Source organism: Salvelinus fontinalis, chromosome 3 (genome assembly GCF_029448725.1).
Source record: "Salvelinus fontinalis isolate EN_2023a chromosome 3, ASM2944872v1, whole genome shotgun sequence".
Classification (NCBI taxonomy): Eukaryota; Metazoa; Chordata; class Actinopteri; order Salmoniformes; family Salmonidae; genus Salvelinus; species Salvelinus fontinalis.
The window spans coordinates 57,176,411-57,204,238 of record NC_074667.1 but is presented as its reverse complement, the minus strand read 5'-3'; the positions used below and the strand labels follow the sequence as shown (position 1 = coordinate 57,204,238).

At 43.3% G+C, this 27,828-nt stretch overlaps 1 protein-coding gene across 3 annotated transcripts in view; it reads right to left on the bottom strand.

Annotated features, from left to right (window-relative positions):
- LOC129851167 (kazrin-like) overlaps nt 1-27,828 on the bottom strand; it is a 443,431-nt gene that overhangs the window by 202,088 nt on the left and 213,515 nt on the right. For all 3 annotated transcript variants that reach the window (XM_055917515.1, XM_055917514.1, XM_055917519.1), the window contains exon 3: nt 17,670-17,892. In XM_055917515.1, coding sequence (XP_055773490.1) covers nt 17,670-17,892 — 223 coding nt within the window. The remainder of the gene's footprint in view (nt 1-17,669; nt 17,893-27,828) is intronic.

Sequence of the window (27,828 nt, the reverse complement as noted above, 5' to 3'; positions counted from 1 at the left end):
AGCCGCCAACCAGACAGGATCTGCCAGAGCCGCCAGCGAGCCATGAGCAGCCAGAGCCGCCAGCGAGCCATGAGCAGCCAGAGCCGTCAGAGAGCCATGAGCAGCCAGAGCCGTCAGAGCGCCATGAGCAGCCAGAGCCGTCAGAGCGCCATGAGCGTCGAGAGCCGTCAGCCTGCCATGAGCGTCGAGAGCCGTCAGCCTGCCATGAGCGTCGAGAGCCGTCAGCCTGCCATGAGCGTCGAGAGCCGTCAGCCTGCCATGAGCGTCGAGAGCCGTCAGCCTGCCATGAGCGTCGAGAGCCGTCAGCCAGCCATGAGCATCGAGATTCGTCAGTCAGCCATGAGCTGTCCTTCAGCCTGAAAAGGCTGGATACCCAGAACTGCCCATCAGTCCAGAGCTGTCTCTCTGTCCGGAGCTGCCTTTCAGTCCGGAGTTGCCCCTCTATCCTAATCTCCCTCTCTATCTTCATCTATCTCTATATTCTTATCTATCCCTCTTTCTTGATTTATCTCTCTGTCCCGGTGTTGTCCCTATTGGATATGTTGTTAAGGGAATTTTGTGGGGGTCAAAAGAGGGTGGACATTCTTGGAGGGAGGAAGTTAGGATGGATTATGGTGGGGTGGGAACCGCGCCCGGAGCCTGAGCCACCACCGTGGTTAGATGCCCACCCAGACCCTCCCCTAGACTTTGTGCTGGTGCGTCCGGAGTTCGCACCTTGTGGGGGGGGTACTGTCACGTTCCTGACCTATTTATGTTAGTTTTTGTGTGTTAGTTGGTCAGGACGTGAGGTTGGGTGGGCATTCTATGTTATCTGTTTCTATGTTGGTTTTGGTTTGCCTGGTATGGCTCTTGATTAGAGGCAGGTGGTTTGCGTTTGCCTCTAATTAAGAGTCATATTTAGGTAGGGCATTCTCACTGTTTGTTTGTGGGTGATTGTCTCCTGTGTCCGTATGTTATGTTCGTACCACATAGGACTGTAGCGTTTGTTTGTTTCGTTTTCGTTTCGATGTCGTCTGTTACCTGTACGTAAGTTTATGTTTAGTTATGTAAGTTTATGTTCAGGTCTCGTCAACGTCGTTTTGTTATTTTGTAGTTTTGCAAGTGTTTGTTTCGTTTCGTATTGCCATCTTTATCGTTGTTTAATAAAGATGGCTTATTTCCCTGAAGCTGCGTTTTGGTCTGAGGATCCTTCTCTCCTCACCTCGTCCGAGGATGAGGAAAGCGTCACCCGTTACACATATTAACAATACCATCACTACTTCAATCATATTAACAATACCATCACTACTTCAACCATATTAACAATACCATCACTGCTTCAACCATATTAACAATACCATCACTGTTTTAAACATATGAACAAAACCATCACTAATTCAACCATAGCAACAATAGCATCACTTACTCAACCATAGCAACAATACCATCACTACTTCAACCATATTAACAATACCATCACTGCTTCAACCATATTAACAATACCATCACTGTTTTAAACATATGAACAAAACCATCACTAATTCAACCATAGCAACAATAGCATCACTTACTCAACCATAGCAACAATACCATCACTACTTCAACCATATTAACAATACCATCACTGCTTCAACCATATTAACAATACCATTACTACTTCAACCATATTAACAATATCATCACTACTTCAACCATATTAACAATACCATCACTGCTTCAACCATAGCAACAATGCCATCACTGCTTCAACCATATTAACAATACCATCAGTGTGTCAACCATATTCACAATACCATCACTGATTAAACCATATTAACAATATCATCACTGTTTCAACCATATTAACAATACCATCACTACTTCAACCATATTAACAATACCATCACTACTTCAACCATTAAACAATACCATCACTACTTCAACCATATTAACAATACCATCACTGATTAAACCATATTAACAATATCATCACTGTTTCAACCATATTAACAATACCATCACTACTTCAACCATAGCAACAATACCATCACTACTTCAACCATATCAACAATACCATCACTACTTCAACCATATTAACAATACCATCACTACTTCAACCATATCAACAATACCATCACTACTTCAACCATATCAACAATACCATCACTACTTCAACCATATTAACAATATCATCACTGCTTCAACCATATTAACAATACCATCACTGCTTCAACCATATTAACAATACCATCACTGCTTCAACCATATTAACAATACCATCACTACTTCAACCATATTAACAATATCATCACTGCTTCAACCATATTAACAATATTATCACTACTTCAACCATATTAACAATACCATCAGTGTTTCAACCATATTAACAACACGATCACTACTTCAACCATTTTAACAATACCATCACTGCTTCAACCATATTCACAATACCATCACTGCTTCAACCATATTAACAATACCATCACTGCTTCAACCATATTCACAATACCATCACTGATTAAACCATATTAACAATATCATCACTGTTTCAACCATATTTACAATACCATCAGTTTTTCAACCATATTAACAATACCATCACTGCTTCAACCATATTAACAATACCATCACTACTTACACCATATTAACAATACCATCACTGCTTCAACCATATTAACAATACCATCACTGTTTCAACCATATTAACAATACCATCACTGTTTCAACCATATTAACAATACCATCACTACTTCAACCATATTAACAATATAATCACTGCTTCAACCATAGCAACAATACCATCACTGCTTCAACCATAGCAACAATACCATCACTACTTCAAACATGTTAACAATATCATCACTGTTTCAACCATATTAACAATACCATCACTTTTTCAACCATATTAACAATACCATCACTACTTCAACCATATTAACAATACCATTACTACTTCAGCCATATTAACAATACCATCACTACTTCAACCATATTAACAATACCGTCACTACTTCAACCATATTAACAATATCATCACTGTTTCAATCATATTAACAATACCATCACTGTTTCAACCATATTAACAATACCATCACTACTTCAACCATATTAACAATATCATCACTACTTCAACCATATTAACAATATCATCACTACTTCAACCATATTAACAATACCATCACTACTTCCACCATATTAACAATATCATCACTACTTCAACCATATTAACAATATCATCACTGCTTCAACCATAGCAACAATATCATCACTACTTCAACCATAGCAACAATATCATCACTGCTTCAACCATATTAACAACACCATCACTACTTCAACCATAGCAACAATATAATCACTGCTTCAACCATAGCAACAAACCATCACTGCTTCAACCATAGCAACAATAGCATCATAATTGGAAGGAGTCCATTAAATAGTTAATTTAATGGTTAAAAACACTGTTGGTTTTTCCTTGAACTGACTTTCTCTGACTTCCAAGTCCAATATGTGAAAGTATCAGATGGGCTTAGTGTGTCTCCTCAGTTGTACCCTGTCATAAAGCTGGCATCTCTCTCCCTGCCTTCGCCTCTCTCGCTCCCGTTCTGGTTCTGCTCCACTGCCTGCCTTAGCCTCAGCCGGTCCCATTAAAAGGACAGTTCATGTCATCGTCTGCCTACCGTCGCCACCGAGGCCATCTGCTGCCCAGCTGCAGAGAAGAGCCACCATCACCAGCTGCACCACCAGGCTGGGCAGGTAGTGCCCCAGATGGAGAGGTGTGGCCCCTCACCAGGCAGGGCCCCAGAGGGAGATGTGTGGCCCCTCACCAGGCAGGACAGGCAGGGCCCCAGAGGGAGAGGTGTGGCCCCCACCAGGCAGGGCAGGCATGGTCCCTAACAGAGAGGTGTGGCCCCTCACCAGGCAGGGCCCCAGAGGGAGAGGTGTGGCCCCTCACCAGGCAGGGCAGGCATGGTCCCTAACAGAGAGGTGTGGCCCCTCACCAGGCAGGGCCCCAGAGGGAGAGGTGTGGCCCCTCACCAGGCAGGGCAGACAGGGCCCCAGAGGGAAAGGTGTTGCCCCTCACCAGGTAGAAAGAGGGGCACCTTTCTGACCGTCCTAGTTTTCCGAATCCATTAATCCCAAAACAAGCTTAGGTCCCTTTTCATTAGGATCTTTTGACCCCAATGAAATCCACAACTTACTCCCAAACATTACACCACTTCACTATCCCCTTCACTAACCCTTTCACTAAACCCTATGCCTTGTCAACCCGACCTTCAACTGAATAAGACAAATTGTGAACATAATCACCATTTCTCATTTCTTGACTTTCCCTACATGAAAATAAACAGAAACTTGCACCAAAAATCCCTAAAACATCTTGTAGTTACTCCATCAGTCTGCATGGTCCTACTGTTCACACTGATACAGGCCTGTCTGTCTGCAACGTGCCTGGCTCTGTCTCAATGGACTGATTACCAGGCCTAGCCTTATTAACAGAGCACAGAGGAGACAGACAGACGACAATGACGTCCTTGTGCATTACAAACCACTGCCAGGCACTGTAGAACAATGGCTGACAATGTAAACACAAATCATACTAGTCTAGTCAAGGGGCACACTAAACTGCATGTGTGCAATTGGTTTTGTCAGACCTATATTCTACACATGAAATCTGAAGTTCAATTCAATTATTGCAGCAAAATCCAATGTCTTCTATTTCCAATTCATTAAACTCTGAGTAAGGTGTTCCTGTATTTCTCAAAAAGAAAGTGCACTGAGATGCTAGCTCTTCAATCTTCATCTCTCGCTCTCTTTGGACAAGGCCATGGCCAACATCATAGGGGTCCAGCTCCCATTCCTCCCTAGTGGAGTGGTGCCTCACTGCCCCACTGCCTCACTGCCTCGGGCTCGACTAGTAGTGGAGCTGGAGCCCCTGGAGCCCCTGAAGCTCTCTGCTGAAGGAATGAATAGCCTTCCCTCTAGAGAGAGCGAGAGGGGGGGGGGGTAAAGAGAGAGAGAGTGAGAGGAGGGGATAGATAGAGAGAGAAAGAAAGAATCCATAGAATCAAACCACTTCTGGGAAAATTGGAACACACTAAACAAACAACCACACGAAGGGTTATCTATCCAAACAGAGATATGTGGATAAACCACTTCTCCAGTCTTTTTGGTACTACAAGAATAAACAAACAGCAAAAACCATAAACAGTGGATTCGGAAAGTATTCAGACCCCTTGACTTTTTCCACATTTTGTTACGTTACAGCCTTATTCTAAAATTGATTCAATTGTTTTTGTTCCCTCATCAATCTACACACAATACCCCATAATGACAAAGCAAAAACAGGTTTTTAGAATTTTATGCTAATTAAAACATACAGTACCAGTCAGAAGTTTGGACACACCTAGTTATTTGAGGGTAGTTTACCTTGGGCACGTCATTTATCCTAACTTCCGAACACTGCCCCTAGCCTTAATTAACAAGAAGTTATGCTTTTAAACAATGTAAGACACTTGTATTTTCATGAATGTTTAATATTACGATTTTTGTATTTTGAATTTTGCGCTCAGCAATTTTACTGGATGTTGTCGTAGTGGCACGCTAGCGGGACACCGATCCCAAAGAGGTAACAAACCTCCGAACAAGCTTCAGTGCCATACAATGGCTCTTAATTAGAGGCAGGTGTTTGGCGTTCCTCTAATTAAGAGTCATATTTAGGTAGGCGTTTTCACAGTGTTCGTTGTGGGTGATTGTCTTCCGTGTCTGTGTCTGTACACCATGCGGGACTGTTTTCGGTTTGTTTGTTCCTTGTTCATTTGTGTAGCCTATGTTTCCTATTCGTGCGTTCTTCTTGTTTTATGTAAGTTCGTCGTCTAGGTCTGTCTACACCGTTTGTTGTTTTTGTTAGTTTAGTCAAGTTCGTGTTTTCTTTAATAAATTATGTGTTCAAACTCCGCTGCGCCTTGGTTCCCTCAATACTCCTACTTTTCGGTCGAAGAGGAGGAGGACCGCCGTTACAACAACACTCCTTCAGTGGCCTCCAACTGCTCTTAAATACTAGTAAAACTAAATGCATGCTTTTCAACCAATTGCTGCCCGTACCCGCCTGCCCGACTAGCATCACTACTCTGGACGGTTCTGACTTAGAATATGTGGACAACTACAAAAACCTAGGTAGACTGTAAACTCTCCTTCGAGACTCATATTAAACATCTCCAATCCTAAATTAAATCTAGAATCGGCTTCCTATTTCGCAACAAAGCCTCCTTCACTCACGATGTCAAACATACCCTCGTAAAACTGATTATCCTACCGATCCTCGACTTCGGCAATGTCATTTACAAAACAGCTTCCAACACTCTACTCAGCATACTGGATGCAGTCTATCACAGTGCCATCCGTTTTGTCACCAAAGCCCCATATACTACCCACCACTGCGACCGGTATGCTCTCGTCGGTTGGCCCTCGCTACATATTCGTCGCCAGACCCACTGGCTCCAGGTCATCTACAAGTCTTTGCTAGGTAAATCTCTGCCTTATCTCAGCTCACTGGTCACCATAACAACACCCACCTGTAGCACGCGCTCCAGCAGGTATATCTCACTGGTCATCCCCAAAGCCAACACCTCCTTTGGCCGCCTTTCCTTCCAGTTCTCTGCTGCCAATGACTGGAACCAATTGGAAAATCACTGAAGTTAGAGACTTATATCTCCCTCACTAACTTCAAGCATCAGCTATCTGAGCAGCTTACCGATCACTGCAACTGTATACAGCCCATCTGTAAATAGCCCATCCTACTACCTACATCATCCCCATATTGTTTTAATTGACTTTTTTTCTCTTTTGCACACCAGTATTTCTACTTGCACATCATCATCTGCACATCTATCACTCCAGTGTTAATTTGCTAAACTGTAATTACTTCGCTAGCATGGCCTATTCATTGCCTAACCTCCTTATTCCATTTGCATACACTGTATATAGACTTTTTCTATTGTGTTATTGACTGTATGTTTGTTTATTCCATGTGTAACTCTGTGTTGTTGCTTGTGTCGCACAGCTTTGCTTTATCTTGGCCAGGTCGCAGTTGTAAATGAGAACATGTTCTCAACTGGCCTACCTGGTTAAATAAAGGTGAAATAAAAAATAAAAATCTATGTGAACGTGGCCAGGGCAGATGTGGCCAGGGCAATAAATTGCAATGTCCGTACTGTGAGATGCCTAAGACAGTGCTACAGGGAGACAGGACGGACAGCTGATCATCCTCGCAGTGGCAGACCACATGCAACAACACCTGCACAGGATGGGTACATCCGAACATCATACCTGCGGGACAGGTACAGGATGGCAACAACAACTGCCCGAGTTACACCAGGAACGCACAATCGCTCCATCAGCTCAGACTGTCCGCAATAGGCTGAGAGAAGCTGGACTGAGGGCTTGTAGGCCTGTTGTAAGGCAGGTCCTCACCAGACATCACTGGCAACAACATTGCCTATGGGCACAAACCCACCATTGCTGGACCAGACAGGACTGGCAAAAAGTACTCTTCAAAAAGTACTCTTGACGAGTCGCGGTTTTGTCTCATCAGGGGTGATGGTCGAATTCGGGTTTATCGTCGAAGGAATGAGCATTACACCGAGGCCTGTACTCTGGAGCAGGATCGATTTGGAGGTGGAGGGTTTGTCATGGTCTGGGGCGGTGTGTCACAGCATCATCGGACTGAGCTTGCTGTCATTGCAGGCAATGTCAACACTGTGCGTTACAGGGAAGACATCCTCCTCCCTCATGTGGTACCCTTCCTGCAGGCTCATCAAGACATGACCCTCCAGCATGACAATGCCACCAGCCATACTGCTCGTTCTGTGCGAGATTTCCTGCAAGACAGGAATGTCAGTATTCTGCCATGGCCACCGAAGAGCCCGGATCTTAATCCCAATGAGCACATCTGGGGCCTGTTGGATCGGAGGGTGAGGGCCATTCCCCTCAGAAATGTCTGGGAACTTGGAGGTGCCTTGGTGGAAGGGTGGGGTAACATCTCACAGCAATAACTGGCACATCTGGTGCAGTCCATGAGGAGGATTTGCACTGCAATAGTTAATGCAGCTGGTGGCCACACCAGATACTGACTGTTACTTTTGATTTTGAACCCCCCCCCCCCCCTCCCTTTGTTCAGGGACACATCATTACATTTCTGTTAGTCACATGTCTGTGGAACTTGTTCAGTTTATGTCTCAGTTGTTGAATCTTGTTATGTTCATACAAATATTTACACATGTTAAGTTTTCTGAAAATAAACTCAGTTGACAGTTAGAGGACGTTTCTTTTTTGCTGAGTTTAGTAACCAAAATAGTGTTAAACCAATTCAAAATATATTTTGTATTTTAGATTCTTCAAAGTAGCCTTGATGACAGCTTTGCACACTGTTGGCATTCTCTCAACCAGCTTCATGAGGTAGTAACCTGAAATGCATTTCAATTAACATGTGTGCCTTGTTGACTTTATTTCCTTCTTAATGTGTTTGAGCCAATCAATTGTGTTGTGACAAGGTAGGAGTGGTATACAGAAGATTGCCCTATTTGATAAAATAACAAGTTCATATTATGACAAGAACAGCTCAAATAAGGATCAAGAAACAACAGTCAATCCGGAACATTTCAAGAACTTTTAAAGTTTCTTCAAGTGCAGTACATCATTACTTTAAGATTCTTGGATTTTCCAAACTTCTTTCGTTTAAGAATGATGGAGGCCACTGTGTTCTTGGGGACCTTCAATGCTGCAGAAATATTTTTGTACCCTTCCCCAGATCTGTGTCTCCACACAATCCTGTCTCGGACAACTCCTTCGACCTCATGGCTTGGTTTTTGCTCTGACATGCACTGTCAACTGTGGGACTTTATATAGACAGGTGTGTGCCTTTATAAATCATGTCCAATCAATTGAATTTACCACAGGTGGACTCCAATCAAGTTGGAGAAACATCTCAAGGATGATCAATTTATTTTTAATTACATTTTTTACCTTTATTTAACTAGGCAAGTCAGTTAAGAACATATTCTCATTTTCATTGACAGCCCAGGAACAGTGGGTTAACTGCCTTGTTCAGGGGCAGAACGACAGATTTTTACCTTGTCAGCTCAGGGATTCGATCTTGTAACCTTTCGTGTTACTAGTCCAACGCTCTAATCACTAGGCTACCTGCCACCAATGTAAACAGGATGCACCTGAGCTCAATTTTGAGTCTCACAACAAAGGGTCTGAATAGTTATGTATATAAGATACTTTTTTGTACACTTTACAACATTTCTAAAAACCTGTTTTTGCTTTGTCATTATGGGGTATTGTATGTAGATTGATAAGGATTTATGTTATTTAATCCATTTTACAATAAAGCTGTAACGTAACAAAATGTGGAAAAAGTAAAGGGGTCTGAATACTTTCCAAATGCACTATAAATGATCAATTACAAATCTTAGAATAAGCTATTAAACACTGCCAGAACCCACTGGATTCTCCAATTACATTGAATGAATTACAGGGCAAAATACAAACCTTCCAACCCAAAAAGGCTTGTGGTGTTGATGCTATCCTACATGAAAAGATAAAATATACAGACCACAAATTTCAATTGGCTATACTTAAACTTTTTAACATCATCCTCAGCTCTGGCATCTTCCCCAATATTTGGAACCAATGACTGATAACCCCAATCCACAAAAGTGGAGACAAATTTGACCGCAATAACTACCATGGGATACGCATCAACCGTGACCTTGGGAAAATCTTCTGCATTATCATTAACAGCAGACTTGTACATTTCCTCAGTGAAAACAATGTACTGAGCAAATTATCGTATGGCAGACCACGTATTCATCCTGCATACCCTAATTGACAAACAAACAAACCAAAACAAAGGCAAAGTCTTCTCATGCTTTGTTGACTTCAAAAAAGCTTTTGACTCAATTTGGCATGAGGGTCTGCTAAACAAATCGCTAAATAAGTGGTGTTGGGGGAAAAACATACGACATTATAAAATCCATGTACACAAACAACAATTGTGCGATTAAAATTGGCAAAAAACACACACATTTGCAGCTTAAGCCCCACCCTTTTCAACATATATATCAATGAATTGGTGAAGGCACTAGAGCAGTCTGCAGCACCCGGCCTCACCCTACTAGAAACTGAAGTCAAATGTCTACTGATGATGTAGTGCTTCTGTCCCCAACCAAGGAGGGCCTACAGCAGCAGCTAGATCTTTTGCACAGATTATGTCAGACCTGGGCCCTGACAGTAAATCTCAGTAAGACAAAAATAATGGTCTTCCAAAAAAGGTCCAGTTGCCAGGACCACAAATACAAATACCGTCTAGACGGCGTTGCCCAAGAGCACACAAAAACATCAGCGCCACAGATAACTTCCACAAAGCTGTGAATGATCTGAGAGCAAAGTAAGAAGGGCCTTCTATGCCATCAAAAGGAACATAAAATTTGACATATCAATTAGGATCTGGCTAAAAGTATGTGAATCTGTTATAGAACCCATTTCCCTTTATGGTTGTGAGGTCTGGGGTCCGCTCACCAACCAAGAATTCACAAAATGTGACAAAAAAACTAATTGAGACTCTGCATGCAGAATTCTGCAAAAATATCCTCCATGTACAACGTAAAACACCAAATAATGCATGCAGAGCAGAATTAGGCCGATACACGCTAATGATCAAAATCCCAAAAAGAGACGTTTAATTCCACAACCACCTAAAAGGAAGCGATTGCCAAACCTTCCATAACATAGCCATCACCTACAGAGAGATGAACCTGGAGAAGAGTTCCCTAAGCAAGCTGGTCCTTGGGCTCTGTTCACAAACACAAACAGACCACAAAGAGCTCCAGGACAGCAACACAATTAGACCCAACCAAATCATGAGAAAACAAAAAGATAATTACTTGACACATTGGAAATAATTATCAAAAAAACAGAGCAAACTAAAATACCATTTCGCCCAAAACAGAGATTACTCAGTGGCAGAATACTTGATTACTGTGACTGACCCGAAATGAAGGGAAGCTTTGTTCAGATTCAGTGAGCATAGCCTTGCTATTGAGAAAGGTCGCCGTAGGCAAACCTGGCTCTCAAGAGAAGACAGGCTATGTGCACACCACCCACAAAATTAGGTGGAAACTGAGCTGCACATCCTAAACTCCTGACAAATGTATGACCTCTGATTGAGAATCATACCAGGCCAAACACAGAAATACAACAACATAGAGAAAATAACATATATTTCCCTCAGATTTTACAAACCCACAAAGAATTTGAAAAAAACTCAAATTTTGATAAACTCCCATATCTATTGGGTGAAATACCAAAGTGTACCATCACAGCAGCAAGATTTGGGAGCTGTTGCCACAAGAAATGGGCAACCAGTGAAGAACAAACACCATTGTAAATACAACCCATCATTATTTATTTTCTCTTTTGTACTTTAACTACTTGCACATCGCTACAGCACTGTATATAGACATAATATGACATTTGTAATGTCTTTATTCTTTTGGAACTTCTGTGAGTATAATGTTTACATTTAATTCGTATTGTTTATTTCACTTTTGTTTATCCATTTCACTTGCTTTGGCAATGTAAACATATGTTTCCCATGCCAATAAAGCCCCTTGAATTGAATAAAATTGAGAGAGAGAGGAGGGGTAGAGCGAGAGAGAGAGAGAGAGAGAGAGAGAGAGAGAGAGAGAGAGAGAGAGAGAGAGAGAGAGAGAGAGAGAGAGAGAGAGAGAGAGAGAGAGAGAGAGAGAGAGAGAGAGGGGGGGGGGTGACCTGCCTCTGGCTATTATTCGGACACAGTTCCTCCCCCGCTGCATTGGCCACAGACAGGGCGTGGCTGGGGAGGGCTGGGAGAAGGGGAGGAGAGGGTGGATGGGGAGGTTCTGGCTCACTACAGGGTGTACTTTCTCTGCATGTGGAGAGTGAACAGGAAGGTGGGTGGTCCCAGGAGAGAGGTAGAGAGAGATGGAGAGAGGGGGTGAGGTGGGGCTTTCTGTTCCCAGCCTCTCACTGAGTTAAATGGTTTCCGAGTGTGTACATATATTCCACTTACTCTATCCCAGAACTGCTCTAGAGCACCATGAGGTAATGAGAGAGCTGAGACCTAAACTCAGGCCAGATGGGGAGAAGTAGTCTTCCTCACAGGGCTCTGCAGGTACTAGAAACCAGCATGACCCCTAAACAGTTTGACTTCCCTCATCTGAAGAAAGAAGTTGAGTATCCATTATTTTGTATTAAGAAGTGTTGGAGTTTATTCCCTTTCCAACTGACTATAGTATGTGCACTTCCAAAAAGGTATTTCAGCCGCTGCAAGTCCCCAATCCTCTCTAACCTATCCTTACCATGCTTCAGCAGGGTGAAGAGAGTATAGATTGTCCTTCATTCCAACCACATCACTAATCCTACTGTAACGATTCTCGTCTGGTGAAGGAGAAGAGGACCAAAATGCAGCGTGGTAAGTGTTCGTCATAATTTAATTGAAAACTGAACACTACTCAAAATAACAACGAGGAGAAAACAAAACAGTTCTGCAAGGTGAACAGACACTAAAACAGAAATAAACACCCACAACCAAAGTGGGGAAAACAGGCTACCTAAGTATGCTTGTCTATAAAAGACAACGATCGACAGCTGCCTCTGATTGAGAACCATACCAGGCCAAACACAGAAATACAACAACATAGAAAAAAGAACATAGACTACCCACCCCAACTCACGCCCTGACCAACCTAACACAAAGACATAAAAAAGGAACTAAGGTCAGAACGTGACACCTACAATTGAACCATAACACTAAAACTCTGACCACCAACAACCCTCTCAGATCAAAACCTAACTCTCCTTCAAACACACAAAGCTAAATCCCTCACCTCAAACCTTGACCCTGACCTCCCCCTGTGAGAGGTGCAACACCATCCAGTAAACATACTGCTTATATTACAACTATTTCCTCTTGTGTTCAGCACAATCCAGCCTGTTGTAAGTGAGATGTATTCTCCCCTTGTTGTACCAGATGTGTCTCTCTTACGTACAGTATGAGTAACTGAAGGCTGCCTTCTTTACAGCGGTGTCTTCGGAGCTTTATGAAGTAGTACTGTATTGGCAGATTCCCATGAGTCTGTGATGAGTGCACGCTCACCCGGTGCCTGCAAGACACTGATCAGCCCCAACTATAAATAATGGAACAGGTTTACAGTGCATTGATTTTGGTCCATTCTGGTACTGCTCCACTGGCTCAGATGTATTGGGTGTGAGGCGGATATTTCACACCATCAGACACGTATTAGGGGCGACAGTAATGTAGTCGATTGGCGATGGAACATCAGAATCATTTAGAAATGCTAAACAGATTGCGGACATCCAAGTGATGGATTAATATAGTATCCAATCATGCCGAGGTGTCATCACCCCATTATGAATACTTCAGTGTCAGCGTCTGGAATAAGAGGAGGCAGGTCATTTGTTACATTCAGCTGCACAGTGGACCCAGCCTCCTACTGTAGATATGTACTGTAGAGTAGAACCAGGGGAGGAAACACAGTCAACACAAACACCAAACAGGCTGGTTCATGTGTGCCGATTCACTACCATTCAGTACACACACACACACACTGGTTTTTCTGCCACTTTCATTGATGCTACTTCTGAGGAGGTCCAAAGTTAGGGAGAGTTGTGGGCCATCATGGCCGGCGAGTGGTGGTTTAATCTTGTGTCACTGCCAGCCAGTGGTTTGTTTTAGAAGGGCAGATTCCAAGGGCAAGGAACCAGATTGAGCTCTAGTTTTATAGCTTTATTGGACATCTGTCAGTGATGTTATTGAGGTCCCACAGAGGTGAAACACAGTAAAAAGTCCTGGCATTTCTTCACAGCAGAATATATTTACAGGAGTCAGCCTGTGCATACTAACACGTCTTGTCTGTTTGCTAGCCTTGATCCGGCTCAGGGCAAGGCTTACAAACACCCTGACATAGAGAAGGAAACACACTTCAAGAAGTCTTCATCTCTTAATCCACTGAGTGCTGAAGCTGATTTATTAGATAACTCCTCTGACTAAGAGGGGAAATTTCACTAAGAGGAGAAATCAGAGAAATCTAAGTCTCACACATGAACAATCTTAAACCTCATCTTGTAAGATTTCCTTTAACAAAGACAGTATAGGTGGTCAGCTCTGTGGTCCCCTCTCCTTCCAGAGAGAGATTATGGGACTGAGTTCCCTTCCTATCACGCAGTGGGGGAAGAGTTATAGGTAACGGCCAAAATAAAGGTAACGCCAACATAAAGCGTCTGGCGTTGGGCCACCACGAGCTGCCAGAACAGCTTCAATGCACCTTGGCATAAATTCTACAAGTAAGTGTCTGGAACTCTATTGGAGGGATGTGACAATTCTTCCACGAGAAATTCCATAATTTGGTGTTTTGTTGATGGTTGTGGAAAACGCTGTCTCAGGCACCTCTCCAGAATCTCCCATATGTGTTCAATTGGGTTGAGATCTGGTGACTGACGCACACACATGCATGTACACACACACACACACACACACACACACACACACACACACACACACACACACACACACACACACACACACACACACACACACACACACACACACACACACACACACACACACACACACACACACACACACACACACACACACACGCATGTAAACACACACACACACACACACTTTTTAAACCCCCTATGCTCCTTTGAGACCTTGCTTTCAGTCACTGAGATCTCTTCTTCTAGCCATGGTAGCCAAAATAATGGTCAACTGGGCATTTTTAGACATGACCCTAAGTATGATGGGATGTTAACTGATTAATTAACTCGGGAACCACACTTGTGTGGAAGCATCTGCATTCAATATACTTTGTATCCCTCATTTACTCTATTTTGGCAGTTACCTGTACTTGTGTCTCTGTTTCTGTTTTGACTAAACAGCCTCACATAACTCCAGTCACCTGACTGGCTGCCCTGTCGACTGTCTGGCTGGGGAACAGGAAGCATGACATCACTGCCCTGATGCAAAGGCATGTGTGAATGTGGAATTTAGGTTCCCTGTTAACACTGCATGACTGAAGAGGGAGGGAGGCCAGGGAATCACGCTCTGAACCCAACCACAGACTCTCTCCCAGATAGCAGATAGCAGCACGCCAGATAGCAGCACGCCAGATAGCAGATAGCCAGATAGCAGATAGCCAGATAGCAGCACGCCAGATAGCAGCACGCCAGATAGCAGATAGTCAGATAGCAGATAGCCAGATAGCAGATAGTCAGATAGCAGATAGCCAGATAGCAGATAGCCAGATAGCAGATAGTCAGATAGCAGATAGCCAGATAGCAGATAGCCAGATAGCAGCCCACCATCTCATCCATTCAGTGTGAGAACATGCTAATGACACCTGTTCAAACAGAGAGTCTATCCAGTGTCCACCCACTAGGCAAGCAGAGTCGAGCAGAGGAAGCAAGGGTGAGCTGGGTAAACATTTCACACTGACCAGTCGACTCTGTGCTTTAAACCCTGAGGGCCAACCATCTCCAGCTGAGATGCCTTGCTGCTCTGCTCAACACCATCTGCTCAACACACAGAGAGAACCATTAGACAGACCCACCTACGGGGTATCACAGACCCGTCAGCTCAATACGCCCTGTTCCCCTCCTCCATGGCACCTATACTCAGTAACGCAAACAAAAAAATACTAGTGTTTACTGTAGTGTTCTTGCTGACTTTACTGTAGTATTCTCTGTAGTGTTTTTGCTGACTTTACTGTAGTATTCTCTGTAGTGTTTTTGTGGACATTACTATTGTTTTATTATATTTGATATAGAAGCGGGAGGCTTTTAAAGGAAACCTACTGGAGAAATAGTAAAGGAACAAATGTTACATGACCTATACAGTAGGTATTACTGAGTTCTGAACGTGGAGTTCAGAGTTTCTGCTCTGTTCTATTACCTGTAAGGAGCACAATATATGGTCTATACTTGGCATGTAGGTTTTTCCCTTACGGGTGGCACAAATTGGGATATGGGTGTAGGGACTGAGTAGGGTATATGCAAATTAAATACTGTAATATTTACTACAGTGTTTTAAGTGTAGATATACTGTAGTATTTCTTAAAGTATTCTACAAAATGCTATACTAAGTACTACACATGATTGAGCGATACTACAGTGTGTAGTATTGAATTCTACAGTATACTAAAGTTTACTACAGAATTCTGTAGTAAGTACTGTAGTATTCTATATTAAACTTTTGTATTTTTTTAATGTGGGAAGATACAGAACACAAACAGCCAGAGGCTACGAGGCCTTCCTCTCTGATCTCACCTCACAGACACACAGCCAACACCAACTGACACCACTACTTACAAACTGACATTGACATAGCTGAAATTCACAATCGCCATCTCTCAGTGACACTATAAATATGTTAAGCTGAAGGTGCAGTATGCAGAGATCGCTCCACCGTTTCCAACTTGCAAAAATTAGAATGGTTAATTTGACAAAATTCTAATTTCAGTTAATTTGACAAAACAAGCAATGTATAGTGTGGAATCATTGTAGCATCTAAAGTGCTGTGAAATATCTTTTCATTAAACAAAAATATTGTATTTTCGGTGTACACAACCGAAAGTAAAATACGCATAAACTAAACATAAGAACAGGTATAGAGCATAGAAATAGCGCACATATAAGAGCACTGAGATGCAGTGCCTTAGACCACTCAGGAGCTCCTTTGAAAACTTGCTTGAAAGGAGAATGACAGATCTATAACTAACATTTCTATGTGAATTTGGTCGGGTCGCCCAAAAAGTGCCATATTGCAGCTTTAATATCAGACTTACTATCATAAATCCCATCACACCCATCTCCGCAAACACACAATCTCTGAAACTCTACCCCACTTATTCTGTAGACTATACTACATATATGATTAAAGAGACACTGCCTACTGCCTGCTACATGCGTGCCTACAGCTTAGTGCTTAGTGCCTAGGGCCCACTGCCTAGTGCCTAGTGCCTACTGCCTAGTGTCTACTGCCTTGTGCCTAGTACCTGCTGCCTACAGCCTAGTGCCTACTACATACAGCCTACTGCCTACAGCCTAGTGCCTAATGCCTACTGCCTGCCATGATGTGAATGAAGCAACATGACAATGACCATATCATACTGATCAACCACGTGCTTCCACATTTCCACCCTTTAAGACAATGTGATGTGACGCCAAACTCATACTGGAGCAGCTGGCAGCAACTCTCCTCTCTCCGGGCTAACACAAACAGAGAGAGAGCCAGGACGGAGCCAGAGCCAGGGGGAGCAGAGAAACACACAGTCTCCACCGCTGCCTAGGGAAGCAGACCAGGACCAGCCACTCCTTGTCCTAGTTCCATTCTCCTACTATCCCTATCAGGGTGCTGTGAGTTCTCCAACGGAGGAATAAGTTAGCAAAAGAACGGTGAAATGAGATTAGTCATCCAATTGTCCAGTTATGCATTCTGCAAATACTTCCCCTACACACACACACGCACACGCACACACACACACACACACACACAAACACACACACACACACACACACACACACACACACACACACACACACACACACACACACACACACACACACACACACAGTGTGTAACTCACCCCGGTAGCGGAGGCTGTCATGGTCGTGGTGGTTGTGCTGATGGTGCTGATGGTTGTTCTCCAGGGGCGAGGGGGGGCTGCTGGCCCCCAGCTCTGCCAGTCTACGGCTGGTGGCAGACAGCTCTGAGCGCAGGTTGGTTACCTCCTGACTGGCAGACTGGATGGCCCCATCGATCCTCTGAGCCAGCTGCTTGTTGTCTTCCATCATTTTAAGGATTTTCCCCTGAGGACCAAACCCACACAGAGCAGCATGGTGTCAAGTGGAGCATTAGGGGATGAAGAGACTGATACCCTCTCCCTCTCGCTCTCTCCCTCACTCTTCTTCTTCTCCTCCTCCGCCTCTTCTTCTCTCACAGTTTACTTCACACATAAAAATGCCAGCAGCCAGTTCCTCTTATCTCCCCTCCGTTCAGCCAGAACAGAGATGGTGTGTCTACTTGTTACTGCATACAGTCAGTATCCTCCTGTCCCTGATTTGTGAGTTTTGCCAAATACAGAAAGTGAGTGAGAGAAAGAGATGAAACACAGCAGACGGAGAAGGAAAGTGAGTGTTCCCGCCGAGGAGAATGTGCTGTGAGCAGCTGCTCTATGAGAGGACCCAGCGCATACAGAGAAGACATGCACCCTTTTAAATGGAACGTACCATGTGCTGCAGCACCAGGGGAGAGGGGGGTTGGGGGGGGGGGGGGGGGGGGGGTTGGGGTGGGGGGTGATAGAGGTAGTTCGACTGAGCCAAGCTCCACTTCTCAAACTCGTTAACAACAGAATAGATCATCATGTATCCCACATCCTACAGACAGACTGACTTAGTAATCCACTCTCCTATGTGAAGCTTGTTTTACCATTTTTCTTGGCTTGGATGTAGTGTTGGTCTCTGTAACAAACATTTCTCTCTCTCTCTCTCTCTCTCTCTCTCTCTCTCTCTCTCTCTCTCTCAATTAAATTCAAAGGGTTATATTGGCATAGGAACCATGTCTACATTGCCAAAGCAAGGGGAATAGATAATAAACAAAGGTGAAATAAATAATCAGAAATTAACAGTAAACATTACACTCACAAAGCAGCAAAATTATAAGGACATTTCAAATGTCATATTATGGCTACGTACAGTGTTGTAACGATGTGCAAATAGTTAAAGTATGAAAGGGAAAATATATAGATAGATAAATATAGTTTATTTGCAATGGTGTTTGTGCTTCACTGGTTGCCCTCTTCTTGTGGCAACAGGTCACAAAACAAATGTTGCTGCAGTGACGGCACACTGCGGTATTTCACCTAATAGATATAGAAGTTTATCAGAATTGGATTTGTTTGTGTAATTTGAGGGAAATATGTGTCTCTAATATGGTCATACATTTGCTTTCTCTCTCTCTCAGACACACGCACACACACGTACACACACACACGTACACACACACACACACACACACACACACACACACACACACACACACACACACACACACACACACACACACACACACACACACACACACACACACACACACACACACACACACACACACACACACACACACACAGTCTTTCTATCAATCCCACCCCCTCTCTTTCTATTCATTATATATTCATCCTTTGTCCCTGGAAAGCTCGCCCCCACATCGGAAGAAATGAAAGGGGGCTGGCTCAAGCCTGGCCAAGAGGAAAACATGTCAACCCCGAAAACAAACTTAGCATAGGACTAACAGACAGTGAGAGGCACAGCCCATAAATAAGGAGAGGTTGGGAGAATTACAATTGAGCCTCAGTAAGAGAACATTGTGGGCTTATGTCTATGATCAAAAACTGCTCCAAAGGATTACAAGTTTGAGATTTATCTCTAAGCCCAACAAGCAAACACTACCAGATCAATTCCTATTTGGATTGATAGGCAGTTTTATGAAACACAGAGATTTGGATGTGTATGCCTTTAGGTAGCGAGATAAATCGTTAACACTTCTCAATATAGCTACAGTTCAGCACACCTCTAACACCTTGATCAAATCATACATCTGGATTGAATCTATTAGCAGTGTTAAACAGGTATTTTTCCCAGTGGCAAAACACATTCTCTGTCTGTGAACAAAGTCAGGGAGATAAACGGAAGAGCATGTCACTCTGCCACTGTTTGGTTCGGTGATAACAGTCAGTGTGCTCATTGGTATTCACACAATGCAGAGGCAGACAAAGGCATGGCCAGGGCGAGACCAGGGAGTCTGTATCACAGACAGCTCTGATTGGTATAATGATAACATCTGAGTTCAAATGTACTGTACGTTATTTGCGTAGAGCTTCTTATTTGCTGATTCTGGTACTTTCAAGTGGGAAACTCTGAGCTCATGTTTCTACAACGAGTTTCCTAGTTCCGACTAGTACTGAAATGCCACATAAGATCCCAGTTTCACTAGGATCTACTGCAGTTCCACCACATCCTAGTTTGAAATGAAGCTTGTAAATGAATGTGGTGCAGCTGCTGGTGCTTCTATACATCATTACTCTGTGCCTCTGGTACTGTAGTAGCATACCAGTTAGTCTGGCCTCAGGGCGGGAGACAAGTACTATATGAAATCACTGTGCTGTGGTAGTCTACCATAAACCCTCTACACAGTGAGGGAGAGAGAGAGAGAGAGAGAGAGAGAGAGAGAAGCAATGGATACAAAAATGATGATGTATGTGGGTAATGAACTGTTCAATGACAGAGCAGCCCTGATGCGGTTTGGGGCAGTGCATTCTAATTAATTACTGCATTCTATGTTCAGGGTTTTTCAAACTGGGGTCTGCGCCCCCTACGGGTCCGCGGAGGTACTGCAGCAGGTCTGTGATTTTTCTGGGGGGGATATTTTTTAGGACAGACAAGAGAGACAGAGGTTGAGAGGTGAGTATAAAAGATGGTGGCAGAAAGTCAGAGAGGACCAGTGTAGTCTATTACCACAGGCTAGCTGTAAGGTAGACTGCAGAATGATGGACGTCTCCAAACCACCAGCAGGACATTGCCACGAACATTTAGGAAAAGTTTTTGCTATAGTTCCGTCACTAGCACATTAGTTGATTTTTGTCATGCCCTGACATACAGTTTATGACATACAGTCACTGGCGGTCGGTGACGTTTAATTCATTTTTCATGAGCATGGCCTTATTTCTATTACAACATATTGGATGACTTTCATTCATATTTCATTTACCCAGTTCAATTTAACAGCAATAGGTTTAGGCTACTACATGATACTTTTCCCTATCATTAGTCCAACATTTGCAAACGAGAGTTTCTATTGGACAAATTCAGGTATGTTTATCTCAGTTTTGTTCTGTTTGCTTCAGTTTAAGAAACGTTTTTCAACAGAATCGACGGAATGAGTACACCCCTGATCACACGTAAACACAGTTCACTTTCATAGCAGCCACGTGGTATTCCTTCTCACATCTATGCGCTCTCTTCCTCTCGCCTTGTCCCTTCACTTGTGGACTTCAATGTACAACACATCAGCTGTATGTGACCAGGTGAAAAAACCTTTCCAAGCCAAACTGCTACACACAGCCTACATCGTTGTCACCATATTAGCTAAAGTAACTTCATAGTCAGCATAGCTAATAGAACTAATGCGTTAGTAAACCGGTTAATATCATGCAGTAATGTTACAGTGTACAGTCAGTAAGCAGTTACACCGGCGGGACCGGTGGCAATAAATTGGTAAAACCAAAAGCTTACCTTGACTTGTGTTGTGTTGGAAAGTCATAGCCAGCTAGCTAAATTAGCATCCCTCTGTTTGAGCAGGGTGTTTCAGTAGGCTAAACTAGCTAGCTGCATTTGCTAGCTAATTAAGTGAAACTGAAAGTGAAAAAAAAGACTAAATCTCTCTCTCTCTATTTCTCTCTTGCTTCTCCTTCATTTTGGAATAAATTAAGTTGTTAAAAACTGGTCAACTACTGTCTTTCTCTCTCTTTGAGTCAACTACTCACCCCATTTTATGCAGTGCAGTGCTAGCTAGCTATAGCTTATGCTTTCAGTACTAGATTTATTCTCTGATCCTTTAATTGGGTGGACATGTCAGTTCGTGCTGCAAGAGATCTGATAGGTTGGAAGATGTCCTCCTGAAGTTGTCATAATTACTATGTAAGTCTATGGAAGGGGGTGAGAACCATGAGCCTCTTGGTTTTGTATTGAAGTCAATGTACCCAGAGGAAAACGGAAGCAAGCTTTCCTCAGGCCTTAGTACATGGTAGTGCTACCCTACTGAGTGCTGTTAAGGCTACTGTAGAACTTATTTGCAAAATAGTGTGTTTCAATCAATTATTTGGTGACATGTGATTATATTTAGTATAGTTTTATCTAAAAAGGATTTTTTTTATGTATTACTATCCTCCCCTTCCTCTGAGCAGCCTCCACTGCATACAGTATATAATGTAGGTACAGTAAAGTTCTTACGGCATGGTTATATCTAACTCATACGGTACACAGATTAATATCACAATTCAACATAACCAGATTACAATCTCTGTTCAAACTCTGGTCACAGACAGCCACTGAATCAGTGTGACCATCAGCATCAGAGCAGTGACAACATGGAGAACAGCGTCTGAATATAATAACTGTGAACTGTCTCATCAGCCCAGGTTTGGTCAGTTGGGTCTGACATTTGAAAATGTTTTCCTATCGTTTACATGGTGGGGCAGTGTGTTCTCTCCTCTCTGTCTAGGACAGACTCCCCAATAACCCTCTAACCGGGGATAGTTCTCCCCGATCTCCTATCGCTCTAGGACAGACTCCCCTATAACCCTCTAACCGGGGATAGTTCTCCCCGATCTCCTATCGCTCTAGGACAGACTCCACAATAACCCTCTAACCGGGGATAGTTCTCCCCGATCTCCTATCGCTCTAGGACAGACTCCCCTATAACCCTCTAACCGGGGATAGTTCTCCCCGATCTCCTATCGCTCTAGGACAGACTCCCCAATAACCCTCTAACCGGGGATAGTTCTCCCCGATCTCCTATCGCTCTAGGACAGACTCCACAATAACCCTAACCGGGGATAGTTCTCTCTCTCTCTCTCTCTCTCTCTCTCTCTCTCTCTCTCTCTCTCTCTCTCTCTCTCTCTCTCTCTCTCTCGCTCTCTCGCTTTCTCGCTCTCTCTCTCTCTCACTCTCACTCTCACTCTCACTCTCTCCCACTCTCACTCTCACGTTCTCTCTCCCGCTCTCTCTAACTCTAACTCTCCATCCATCTCTCTCTCTCTCTTACTCTCTCAACTCTCTCTCACTCTCTCTGCTTACTGACTGTCCTTACTTCCCCAATGTTGTTGTTGGTTGTTTGTTCACTAGTTTGATACTATTAATGGGAAGTGTATTTAAGTGTGCCAGGGGTGTGCAGTTAAAAAGAGCTATTGATAAAAAGTCACCATGAATGTCTGCCTGGGATAATTGAATATCGACTTATCCTCAGCACACTAGAATGCTTTCCATGTTTCCCAATAGTAGAGTGATGTAATAGCATGGTTAACTATTTATACAGCTCTTATCAAGAACCTGGGAGGAAAAATATCCAGTCCCACCAAACACACATGCTTTTTTTTTTACCCCCTTTTGCTCCCCAATTTCATGATATCCAATTAGGAACTTGTCTCATTGCTGTAAGTCCCCAACAGGCTTGGGAGGGTACCTCTTAACACCCACCCGCTTAACCAATGCGTCGGAGGAAACATCGTTCAGCTGACGATCGAAGTCAGCCTGCAGGCGCCCGGCCCGCAACAAGGAGTCTCTAGAGTGGGATGAGCCAAGGAAAGCCCCCCGGACAAACCCTGCCCTAACCTGGACGACGCTGGGCCAATTGTGCGCCGCCCTATGGGACTCATGGTCACGAGTTGATCGAACCCGGGTCTGTTGTACCACCTCAAGCACTGTGATTCAGTGCCACTTGGGAGGCTCAAACACACATTCTAATGTCCATCACACACTATGAGAAAGAGAGATAACTGTGTGTGTGTGTGTGTGTGTGTGTGTGTGTGTGTGTGTGTGTGTGTGTGTGTGTGTGTGTGTGTGTGTGTGTGTGTGTGTGTGTGTGTGTGTGTGTGTGTGTGTGTGTGTGTGTGTGTGTGTGTGTGTGTGTGTGTGTGTGGGTGTGTATGTGTGTGTGTGCGAACGCATGCGTGTGAAACAGAGAGAGAGAGAAGGAAAGTGAGTGTGAAGGAGAGAAACATGGGTCAGTAATTGCATAAGTAATAGAAAGAGAATTATCAATGAATGACATAAAAAGATCAGTCAGTGCATGTGAGTCTGTTAGATGGAGTATGATGGGTCTCTGTGAGTCTGTTAGATAGAGTATGATGGGTCTCTGTGAGTCTGTTAGATAGAGTATGATGGGTCTCTGTGAGTCTGTTAGATAGAGGATGATGGGTCTCTGTGAGTCTGTTAGATAGAGTATGATGGGTCTCTGTGAGTCTGTTAGATAGAGTATGATGGGTCTCTGTGAGTCTGTTAGATAGAGTATGATGGGTCTCTGTGAGTCTGTTAGATAGAGGATGATGGGTCTCTGTGAGTCTGTTAGATAGAGTATGATGGTCTCTGTGAGTCTGTTAGATAGAGTATGATGGGTCTCTGTGAGTCTGTTAGATAGAGTATAATGGGTCTCTGTGAGTCTGTTAGATAGAGTATGATGGGTCTCTGTGAGGCTGTTAGATAGAGGATGATGGGTCTCTGTGAGTCTGTTGGATAGAGTATGATGGGTCTCTGTGAGTCTGTTAGATAGAGTATGATGGGTCACTGTGAGTCTGTTAGATAGAGTATGATGGGTCTCTGTGAGTCTGTTAGATAGAGTATGATGGGTCTCTGTGAGTCTGTTAGATAGAGTATGATGGGTCTGTGAGTCTGTTAGATAGAGTATGATGGGTCTCTGTGAGTCTGTTAGATAGAGTATGATGGGTCTGTGAGTCTGTTAGATAGAGTATGATGGGTCTCTGTGAGTCTGTTAGATAGAGTATGATGGGTCTCTGTGAGTCTGTTAGATAGAGTATGATGGGTCTCTGTGAGTCTGTTAGATAGAGTATGATGGGTCTCTGTGAGTCTGTTAGATGGAGTATGATGGGTCTGTGAGTCTGTTAGATAGAGTATGATGGGTCTGTGAGTCTGTTAGATTGAGTATGATGGGTCTCTGTCAGTCTGTTAGATATAGTATGATGGGTCTGTGAGTCTGTTAGATAGAGTATGATGGGTCTCTGTGAGTCTGTTAGATAGAGTATGATGGGTCTATGTGAGTCTGTTTGATAGAGTATGATGGGTCTGTGTCAGTCTGTTAGATAGAGTATGATGGGTCTCTGTGAGTCTGTTAGATAGAGTATGATGGGTCTCTGTGAGTCTGTTAGATAGAGTATGATGGGTCTCTGTGAGTCTGTTGGATAGAGGATGATGGGTCTCTGTGAGTCTGTTAGATAGAGTATGATGGGTCTCTGTGAGTCTGTTAGATAGAGTATGATGGGTCTCTGTGAGTCTGTTAGATAGAGTATGATGGGTGTCTCTGAGTCTGTTGGATAGAGGATGATGGGTCTCTGTGAGTCTGTTAGATAGAGTATGATGGGTCTCTGTGAGTCTGTTAGATAGAGTATGATGGGTCTCTGTGAGTCTGTTGGATAGAGGATGATGGGTCTATGTGAGTCTGTTAGATAGAGTATGATGGGTCTCTGTGAGTCTGTTAGATAGAGTATGATGGGTCTCTGTGAGTCTGTTAGATAGAGTATGATGGGTCTCTGTGAGTCTGTTAGATGGAGTATGATGGGTCTCTGTGAGTCTGTTAGATAGAGTATGATTGGTCTCTGTGAGTCTGTTAGATAGAGTATGATGGGTCTCTGTGAGTCTGTTAGATAGAGTATGATGGGTCTCTGTGAGTCTGTTAGATAGAGTATGATGGGTCTGTGTCAGTCTGTTAGATAGAGTATGATGGGTCTCTGTGAGTCTGTTAGATAGAGTATGATGGGTCTCTGTGAGTCTGTTAGATAGAGTATGATGGGTCTCTGTGAGTCTGTTGGATAGAGGATGATGGGTCTCTGTGAGTCTGTTAGATAGAGTATGATGGGTCTCTGTGAGTCTGTTAGATAGAGTATGATGGGTCTCTGTGAGTCTGTTAGATAGAGTATGATGGGTGTCTCTGAGTCTGTTGGATAGAGGATGATGGGTCTCTGTGAGTCTGTTAGATAGAGTATGATGGGTCTCTGTGAGTCTGTTAGATAGAGTATGATGGGTCTCTGTGAGTCTGTTGGATAGAGGATGATGGGTCTATGTGAGTCTGTTAGATAGAGTATGATGGGTCTCTGTGAGTCTGTTAGATAGAGTATGATGGGTCTCTGTGAGTCTGTTAGATAGAGTATGATGGGTCTCTGTGAGTCTGTTAGATGGAGTATGATGGGTCTCTGTGAGTCTGTTAGATAGAGTATGATTGGTCTCTGTGAGTCTGTTAGATAGAGTATGATGGGTCTCTGTGAGTCTGTTAGATAGAGTATGATGGGTCTCTGTGAGTCTGTTAGATAGAGTATGATGGGTCTGTGAGTCTGTTAGATAGAGTATGATGGGTCTCTGTGAGTCTGTTAGATAGAGTATGATGGGTCTGTGAGTCTGTTAGATAGAGTATGATGGGTCTCTGTGAGTCTGTTAGATAGAGTATGATGGGTCTCTGTGAGTCTGTTAGATAGAGTATGATGGGTCTCTGTGAGTCTGTTAGATAGAGTATGATGGGTCTCTGTGAGTCTGTTAGATGGAGTATGATGGATCTGTGAGTCTGTTAGATAGAGTATGATGGGTCTGTGAGTCTGTTAGATTGAGTATGATGGGTCTCTGTCAGTCTGTTAGATATAGTATGATGGGTCTGTGAGTCTGTTAGATAGAGTATGATGGGTCTCTGTGAGTCTGTTAGATAGAGTATGATGGGTCTATGTGAGTCTGTTTGATAGAGTATGATGGGTCTATGTCAGTCTGTTAGATAGAGTATGATGGGTCTCTGTGAGTCTGTTAGATAGAGGATGATGGGTCTCTGTGAGTCTGTTGGATAGAGGATGATGGGTCTCTGTGAGTTTGTTGGATAGAGGATGATGGGTCTCTGTGAGTCTGTTAGATAGAGTATGATGGGTCTTTGTGAATCTGTTAGATAGAGTATGATGGGTCTCTGTGAGTCTGTTAGATAGAGGATGATGGGTCTCTGTGAGGCTGTTAGATAGAGTATGATGGGTCTCTGTGAGTCAGTTAGATAGAGTATGATGTGTCTCTGTGAGTCTGTTAGATAGAGTATGATGGGTCTCTGTGAGTCTGTTAGATAGAGTATGATGGGTCTCTGTGAGTCTGTTAGATAGAGTATGATGGGTCTCTGTGAGTCTGTTGGATAGAGTATGATGGGTCTCTGTGAGTCTGTTAGATAGAGTATGATGGGTCTCTGTGAGTCTGTTAGATAGAGTATGATGGGTCTCTGTGAGTCTGTTAGATAGAGTATGATGGGTCTCTGTGAGTCTGTTAGATAGAGTATGATAGGTCTCTGTGAGTCTGTTAGATAGAGTATGATGGGTCTTTGTGAGTCTGTTAGATAGAGTATGATGGGTCTGTGAGTCTGTTAGATAGAGTATGATGGGTCTCTGTGAGTCTGTTAGATAGAGCATGATGCGTCTCTGTGAGTCTGTTAGATAGAGTATGATGGGTCTGTGAGTCTGTTAGATAGAGGATGATGGGTCTCTGTGAGTCTGTTAGATAGAGTATGATGGGTCTGTGAGTCTGTTAGATAGAGTATGATGGGTTTCTGTGAGTCTGTTAGATAGAGTATGATGGGTCTGTTAGATAGAGTATGATGGGTCTCTGTGAGTCTGTTAGATAGAGTATGATGGGTCTCTGTGAGTCTGTTAGATAGAGTATGATGGGTCTCTGTGAGTCTGTTAGATAGAGTATGATGGGTCTCTGTGAGTCTGTTAGATAGAGTATGATGGGTCTCTGTGAGTCTGTTAGATGGAGTATGATGGATCTGTGAGTCTGTTAGATAGAGTATGATGGGTCTGTGAGTCTGTTAGATTGAGTATGATGGGTCTCTGTCAGTCTGTTAGATATAGTATGATGGGTCTGTGAGTCTGTTAGATAGAGTATGATGGGTCTCTGTGAGTCTGTTAGATAGAGTATGATGGGTCTATGTGAGTCTGTTTGATA